This window comes from Cicer arietinum, chromosome 5 (assembly GCF_000331145.2).
Source record: "Cicer arietinum cultivar CDC Frontier isolate Library 1 chromosome 5, Cicar.CDCFrontier_v2.0, whole genome shotgun sequence".
NCBI classification, from domain to species: Eukaryota; Viridiplantae; Streptophyta; class Magnoliopsida; order Fabales; family Fabaceae; genus Cicer; species Cicer arietinum.
In genome coordinates, this window is record NC_021164.2 from 75,287,745 (window position 1) to 75,296,291 (window position 8,547).

At 32.2% G+C, this 8,547-nt stretch overlaps 2 protein-coding genes across 7 annotated transcripts in view; one reads left to right on the top strand and one right to left on the bottom strand.

Annotated features, from left to right (window-relative positions):
• Window positions 1-895: 895 nt before the first annotated feature.
• Window positions 896-7,135, top strand: LOC101492660 (probable cyclic nucleotide-gated ion channel 14). Of its 6 annotated transcripts, none has more exons than XM_073368191.1 (9): window positions 896-1,032; window positions 1,376-1,517; window positions 2,792-2,975; window positions 3,089-3,635; window positions 4,393-4,605; window positions 4,726-5,027; window positions 5,418-5,529; window positions 5,629-5,865; window positions 6,091-7,135. In XM_073368191.1, exons 3-9 carry the CDS (start codon window positions 2,947-2,949, stop codon window positions 6,820-6,822), a joined length of 2,172 nt encoding a protein of 723 aa, XP_073224292.1. In that variant the 5' UTR covers window positions 896-1,032; window positions 1,376-1,517; window positions 2,792-2,946; the 3' UTR covers window positions 6,823-7,135. The 6 variants fall into 6 exon arrangements, with proteins under 6 accessions (XP_073224292.1, XP_073224291.1, XP_004501229.1 ...); XM_073368190.1 differs by having other exon boundaries at window positions 919-1,078; XM_004501172.4 differs by lacking the exon at window positions 2,792-2,975 and having other exon boundaries at window positions 919-1,078.
• Window positions 7,136-7,720: 585 nt separating this feature from the next.
• Window positions 7,721-8,547, bottom strand: part of LOC101492098 (probable xyloglucan glycosyltransferase 5) — a gene marked incomplete in the record, with an annotated part of 4,579 nt that continues 3,752 nt past the window's right edge. The window contains 1 exon segment of the mRNA XM_004501171.4: window positions 7,721-8,547. Within this exon segment, the coding sequence (XP_004501228.2) occupies window positions 8,425-8,547 (123 nt within the window).

Below are 8,547 nucleotides of genomic sequence, written 5' to 3' on the forward strand. Positions count from 1 at the left end.
TTTTACTCGAAGAAAGGTTCTTGAGTGTAAATTTAAGTGCAATATACTATTGAAAGTGTGATTTCAATAGTGTATGAAAGTGTGATTTCAATAGTAACGATATTGAATTATATTAATGATTTGTTTGAATTATTGAAAATTACTTTTTATAAATATAAATTAGTTTAATATTTTGAAATTTTTTTTAATTAAAATTAATTTCAAAATAGTTATTTGAAAAAAGAATTTTGAAATTCTTTTGACAAAAAAAATATCAAATTTTTTCGAGAAAAATAAATGTAAAAAGTTTTTGATAAAAATTTTTTTTGAAAAAATAAATTCGAAATTCTTTTGGTAAAAATTTTTCGAGTTTTTTTCAAGAAATTGCAAGACAAAAATGATTTATTTTTTTAAATTTTTTTTTCGATATTTCTCATATATTTTTTTGAGAAAATAAATTTTGACAATTTTATAAAAAAAAATCTTTATTAAGATTAAAAAAAATAAAATTGTTAAACTAATTTTTAATTAATTAAATTATTTTAAATATATGGTTCAATTTATGAACTATTTAAATAGTTTGTTTTATTGTGGTACATTGCTTATTTTATATATTATGAACAAAAATAGAAAGACAAAATAAACAGTTACTTAAAAAGTACGATGGATGGACAGATTGATCCTACAAGTCGTTTAACCAAAAATAAAAAACTGATATGCTACAAGTCCTAGTTGAGAGTTTGTAGTCTTACATTAATATTGATTGATGATTCTATATTGTTGGGTGACTCACTCCAGAACTCACTAAATTAGTTATTAAAAGAAAAAAAACGAGAACAAGTTTTTGTTTTCTAAAAAAGAGTCAAGTTTGTGTTAGTGTTTTTTGGGCCTGGCCCATATGAAATTCAAAAGAGATACGTGCTTTACCAAAAAAAAAAAAAGAGTTGTTCCATTTCCATAGAGCTGAAACAGAGGAGAAAAAAGAAGAAACTCGTGACAAGAGACCGGCGGCTACATGAGAGAAGAAGAAGAAGTAGATTTTTGTTTCCGATGGTAGATGGATGTGCATTTAATTTGCTCAGTTTTTTCTTCAACTTCAGTATGTTATTCCTATCAATTAGTTAGTATTTTTTATATACTATGCTACTAGTTTTACCTTCTCTATGATTCAGTTTCGAATACTCAATTTTGTGGAGGTTATTTGTTAATGTCTGTTTTCAACTTTTCTGTGATGGTTGTTATTTAGTGCTACTCCGAAGACTATGGTGTATTATTATTTTGTATAGTGGAAGGTTTTACTGATTAGATCCCATAGTTTTTTTTTCTCTCATTTTGAGAGAAGATTCTCACATTGTATAAGGTAATGTTTGACAAAATGTTTATAATTTTATTCCAGAATTTATCCAAGATCCATTAGACCACCTGCTACAGACAACTTGGGTCACGTTCTGGATGTCCAGTCCAATCCTGGACGTGAGAGGGGTGTGTTAAGAGTACCAAATTGGAAGTGATAAAGTCCACCAAAGTGTTTATAAGTGGTGGGTATTCTCACTCTAAATCACATTCTTCTCGTTGATCGAGTCCCATGTATAGCTGAGTGAAGGATATTTTATTACTTTGATCACTTTTTGATGTTTTAATCAGATGAGAAATTATTGTTGTCTTAGGTTAATGGCATAATAATGGCCTCGTGTTCATAAAAAATTCACATAATTTTTTTGATAAAGACTATATAAATATCGGGGAGAGTGTAAAATTGTTGATTCAAATGGGATTACTAGTTGATGATTTTCTTATGAATTATGAAATAGTTGTTTATATATTATGATCCGTCAACTTCTGCCTCTTGTGCTGGCCACGATTATTAAACTTCATTATAAAAAATATAGAAGTGTTTCGTTTTTTAAAAGTATTTGATTTGAACATTAATTTATTTATTTATTTGAATGACCTTTTTTAACAGTATAATTTAGACACAACTTAGGTGTTGTTCTAATGGTAATGTTGATTTAATTAAAGAATTAAAATATAAAACACCAAAATTCCCTTTCTACGTATTTTACTCTAATAGTAGAATTGCACCTAAGTTTTTTCCAAAATATTTACCGAGATATTTTTTTTGTTACATTATCCATGTATGCATTTGTACAATGATAACATAGAAATTTAAATCTATGAGTTTCTTTTATGGATAGTTAGATGCCTGATGATCTTTGTCTTGATTTTCTAAGCCTACTACATCTACTTCAATGGAAAATATTCCTACAAATAAAAAAGTGAAACAATCTATGGATGGATATGCTTTTGCAACTACTTCTGTACGTTTTGTCTTGATAACAAACATTCAACATTGTCAAATATCGCTGCTATAGCGCTATACTGTAACAGAATTTTAACTAACTGCTATTGTTCTGTAATACACGATTCAATACAAAGTTTTGTTAAATAACGGCTAAAACAGTACTGTAGTCCTGTAACATAGCAAAATTTGAACACGGCATAATTTTCCGCGATTTGTGATTCACAACACTGCAAACATTATGTAATTAAATAAGCAGTTTATGATGGTCTGCACGTTGCTGATACACTTGTATTATATTGTATTGTACCTCCAATGTGCATTTTAATATATTTACACAGCTGACTATTTGAGCTGTGTTAGTGGGAGGCAGTTTTGTTGGTTATTACTCTTTTTTAAGTTTACAAGTCAAACCCATGTTGTCCAAATCCCCAAAAGTTGCATCTTTGAGTCTTGGTTCATAACTTGTATCATATCTCCCCTAAAAGTGCTTTTCTTTTGTTTCATTGTTAGAAGTTCATGACACGTTTTGTTGATCCAACATGAAGTAATGTAAAATGGAAATAGTTGACCCTTTAGAGTTTGCTTTTCTGCTCCGACAATGCATTATTATTCAATAGGAGTATCAATGTTAATGTGAGCATTTCAACAATAGTTTATTGCTAAGAATGGAGCTAAAAAAAGAGAAGCTAGTGAGGTTAATTAAACCTCTACTATTATCCTTTGATTTCTCTGTTTTTGTTTTGTTTTCCAATGCTCATTACAACTTTGCACTGATTTGATTAATGGTTTTCAAATCTCACATCACAGGTTCTCCAATGATATGAAGCAGAATCTTGAATCTGTTTGGGGAAAACATCATGAGAAGCCAATGTCAGTTTACAAGATTCAGAAAATTCTTAATCCGGAAAGTAAATTTAGTCGCGGTGATATTGATAACGATAAGAAAAAGTTTAAGGTTTTCACAGAAAGTCATGAGTCATGGAAGAAGAAAATTCTTGATCCAGGAAGTGATATCTTTCTGAAATGGAAAAGGGCATTCCTATTTTCTTGCATACTATCACTGTTTGTTGATCCATTGTTTTTCTACCTCCCTTCTGTAGCAATATCAACTGATAAGAATTCATCATGCATGGATACTGATTTGAATTTAGGAATCATTGTAACGTGTTTCCGGACATTTGCTGATGTTTTCTATACGCTGAACATGGTCATAAAGTTTAGGACAGCTTATGTCTCACCAAGTTCAAGGGTTTTTGGGAGAGGTGAGCTTGTTACGGATCCAGGGTTGATTGCTAGAAGGTATTTGAGATCAGAGTTTTTCTTAGATCTTTTAGCTGCATTGCCTCTTCCTCAGGTACCACTTCTGCTTGAATATACTGATTTTGTTTAAGTATAGAAAATTGAAAACTAGCAATATTTTGTTTATGCTTACTACTGACAACTTCATAGTGGTGTAAAACAGTGGAATTTTGAGTAGTTTAATGCTCGTTTTGGTAAAAAGTAATTAATGGTGGATAAGTTAGCTTATAGTGGATAATGCGGATAAGTTGGTAGGATGAGTTTGTAGTGTTTGGTAAAATTAGCTGTTGAACTAATAGATAAATAAAAAATGACATAAAAAATATTTTCAATTAATATTAAAAAAAATTCAATTAAGATAGTGAGTGTAAAAATGAGATAAAGTATGATACGTTATAAGCTCAAAAATGAAGTAGTATCTCAAAAAATGTCATAAGATCGTGAAAATACACTATAAACTTGTGAGAAAAAAACTGTTATCGAACAGCTCTACTTTGATCATACAAGTTTATATGTTACAAACCAGTAGTTTCACCTTGCCAAACAGAGCCTTAATCTCCTTTGAGTTTATTTAATGATAAAATAGATTTATTTCTTCTTCTGTTCTAGATACTAATAGAATGTTAATGTTATGTAACTTTATGTTTATAATGCCAGTTACCAAGTGATTCATAGCAACTATGCAAGAGTTTCATGCAATAAGCAATCTAAACATCTTTTTTGAGCCTATTTACATGGTTTTGTTTTCTGTCTTTATATTTTGTCCTTAAGAGATGTTATAGTGTACATTGTTGGTCTTTTTTTGTTGGCAGATTGTTATTTGGTTCATTATGCCAGCAATCAGAAGCTCCCATGCTGATCATACCAACAATGCTCTTGTACTGATTGTTCTGATTCAATATGTCCCCAGATTGTACATGATTTTTCCATTAAGTTCACAGATTGTTAAAGCTACCGGTGTCGTCACAAAGACTGCTTGGGCTGGAGCTGCTTACAACCTTGTACTTTACATGTTAGCTAGTCATGTATGTTTAGTTTTCTTCAATCACAAGTTACCTTTCATAATTTAAAGTTAGTTATCATGTCTCAACATTTCTAGATATTAAACATTATTATAAAAAAAACAAATCATCATTTTCTTGTAGGTATTGGGGGCATCATGGTATTTGTTGTCAATTGAAAGGCATGCTACTTGTTGGAAATCTAAATGCAGAAATGAAAACCTCCCTGTGAAATGTGTTCTTAACTACTTGGATTGTAGCACTTTGAACGACAATGATCGCATGAAGTGGGTGAATACTACTTCTGTGTTCAGTAACTGCAATCCTGAAAGTAGCACTAGTTTCAACTATGGAATTTTTGGAATAGCAGTTGAAAATAAAGTTCTCTCCTCTGGTTTTATAGAGAAGTATCTCTATTGTTTGTGGTGGGGCTTGCAGAACTTGAGGTTTGATTTTAGGATTTGATATCCAATTGAGTTGACTTATTTGAACGTATCTACTGGAATAAATACTTGTTAGACTGTTTAGGAGCGCTTGTAGAAACAACTTATGACATGTCGATTAGTTGTTTTAATTTTATTTCCTTAAGTTATTTAAGATAGCTTGTGAAAACAACTTCTGCTATAAATTGGGATTTGTTATTTTTCACAAATTCTGCTTTGGCTATGGAAGATGATTGTCTTACACTTCACTTTATCCTATGTTGTGTTCTCTAAATTATCTTTCTTTGCAAATAAATATTTGACATGAAATTTAGTTGTACATGACATGTCTTTCTTCATTGATTCTTGTATTTTATTCACATTTAATTAATCTCTTCCTTTCTTTTTTTTCAGTTCCTATGGCCAGAATTTAAATACTAGCACATTTGTTGGGGAAACTGCATTTGCAATACTCATAGCTATCTTAGGTTTGGTTTTGTTTGCTCACTTAATTGGTAACATGCAGGTAATTAGGATTTTCAGATCTTCGAAATAATGTTACATTGAAACATTTCAAATTTTTGAACTGTTATATGTGTATATAAGCATGCTCAACTCAATGCAGACCTATTTGCAATCTATTACTGTGAAACTTGAAGAGTGGAGGCTCAAGCGACGTGACACAGAAGAGTGGATGAGCCATCGCCAGCTCCCACCATTTCTCAGAGAGCGTGTCCGAAGATTTGTTCAGTACAAATGGCTTGCAACTCGAGGTGTTGACGAAGAAACAATCCTAAGAGGCCTCCCTACAGACCTGCGCAGAGATATCCAACGTCACCTTTGCTTAGACCTTGTTCGACGAGTATGTTCCTCCCAACAGTTAGTCGTTGTATAAAAAAAACAACTAAGATTTGCTATTTGACAAAAAAAAATTAGTCTTTGTAACAAACCCTACTTCTCTGAGTATGAAATCACCATGGAAGATATGTTCAATCATTTTTTCCCCATTCATTTGAACTAACTACAATAGTTTCTTGAAGTTTATAATACACTCACACCATATAATGGCTTTCTCAACCAATTACAGGTTCCCTTTTTCTCACAAATGGATGATCAACTACTTGACGCGATATGCGAGCGATTGGTATCATCCTTAAGTACTCAAGGCACATACATTGTCAGAGAGGGAGATCCGGTAACCGAGATGCTTTTTATCATCAGAGGGAGACTCGAAAGCTCAACCACAAATGGTGGAAGAACTGGTTTCTTTAACTCAATTACCTTAAGGCCTGGTGAATTTTGTGGCGAAGAGTTACTTGCTTGGGCTTTGCTTCCAAAATCTACACTCAACTTGCCTTCTTCTACGAGAACGGTAAAAGCTCTTGTTGAGGTTGAAGCCTTTGCACTTAGAGCAGAAGATCTTAAATTTGTGGCAAATCAGTTTAGACGTCTGCACAGCAAGAAGTTGCAGCATACATTCCGTTTTTACTCTTACCATTGGAGGACATGGGCTGCTTGTTTCATTCAGGCTGCGTGGCGCAGGTTCAAGAAGAGAGTTTTAGCAAATAGCCTTAGCTTGAGGGAATACGAGTATTTCATCAATGAACAAGCAAGAGACCGAATGGAACGTGACGAAGAAGAGCGCGGACCTGTGACTTCTAACACTACACAAGTAAAACAGAATCTCGGTGTCACTATATTGGCTTCGAGATTTGCTACAAACACAAGGAAAGGGATTCAAAAGATCAAGGATGTAGAGATGCTCAAGTTGCAAAAGCCTGAAGAGCCAGATTTCTCAGTAGAGCCTGATGATGATTAAGCTCAATATTGCAAAATGCTAAGTAACTGATAATACAACTATTATTGCAAAGGCTAACACCTATAGTGCCAATAATATTCGAGAGTTAAAAGTATCATTCCTCAGTCCTTATAGTTGATGCCTTGTTGCAACAAGTTGCTTTCGTCAGCTTGTCTTCTTGTATATTAAAATTTATTGACATACCATACTTCTTGTATATTACAAAGCGCTATTGTTACCATATTTATATTACAAGGGCACTTGTTAAAAGTAACTAAATAGAAAAAAATTATATTAATAATATATTGAAAGTTGTGGTTTTAACTTTTTGAAAGTTTATTGTTTTCAATTTTAATTTTGATTTCCTGTTAGCATAACCCATATCCTTTTTGTACCTGACTTGAGACATACTTTTTTGTTGCTTATTTTTATGTTTTTGTCTTGTAATTTTTAACTCGTGGTGGCACTTAGAAGACTTGATGTGATGGCTTAAACATTATGCTGAACTTTTTTTGTTACATTCAGATTAAAGTGTTGCACTATTGTTATTGGTAAACTACTATTATCTATTTTAGGTCTGTCTGATTGGTAAACTAAATTATCGTGACCGACATAAATGTCAAAAGTAATGGGCCAAGCCCGTCCTTAATCATAATAGTGAGTGGTAAGTTGTAACATACCATCATAAAGGCATATTGGGTCAGTTATGAAAATTATAGATCAATATTAAGCACATGAATCGGTTTTTTTTAGAGGGACCATATGAGTACTGTGATCAAAGCTACTAGAACTTTTCTCTATTTATTCCTGCCGACACCATTTTATTTATTTAACACATGTTCACAAAATGAAAGCACAAGTTGAATTGTCTAGTAACAATAAATAAGGAAAAAGAAAATACAAAGGAGTGAAACATAAATTAAGGAATATAAGTTATTGTTTATTATATGAGATACTAATGAATGTACAGAAAGATGCACTCGACTAAAACATTTGGAATGGTAAAACATGAAACTGGAATCAGTACTCAAATCACAAATACAATCAAAGAGCACAATGAAAAAAGCTGAAGATTTTATACACCTAACTGTAACAGATTAACAAGAATTCAACATCTGTAGAGTACAATGACCAGTGTCCTCGTATATCGAATACTTGTGATGAATCGTATGAATAAATGAAAAATGGATAGAGCTGAATATCATTGAAACCTTGTTTTGGTACTTCGTAACAAATATGTTTTCTAGGCCTGTACTGGAAGTTTCAGAAAGGAAAAAAGAAGATTGAACTTTACTTTGTTGCTCATTGTGTTGCTGGACTGCAACTTAGATGATAAATCAGCAGAAGATGTGGTGTTTCCCATCTGTCTACACCTTTTTACCGTTTTGAATGAAAAACTAACAAGTAATCAATCATTTTGGTCCTTAAATGTGTGAAGCGTTGTCATAATAGTTCTTCAATGCATCAAACTTACAAAAACATGCATAAATGTGTTTTGCTGCCATTTTTGTCTTCGAATGTGTCTTCTGTTAGTTAACTTGGTCCATAAAATTACTAACAAGTCTCTATAGTGACAGAGTCCACACAATTAGGAACCAAAATGACTATTTACCCGAAAACTAACTAGCTCATCTGCTCTCCAATCAAATCAAGGCCAACAAGAAGGAAGGTTACCCCTTGAAAAAGCAGAAAGTAGAAATGAACTCCTTGTGCAGATAACAGACTTCTGACAGAAGCTGTGAGAAG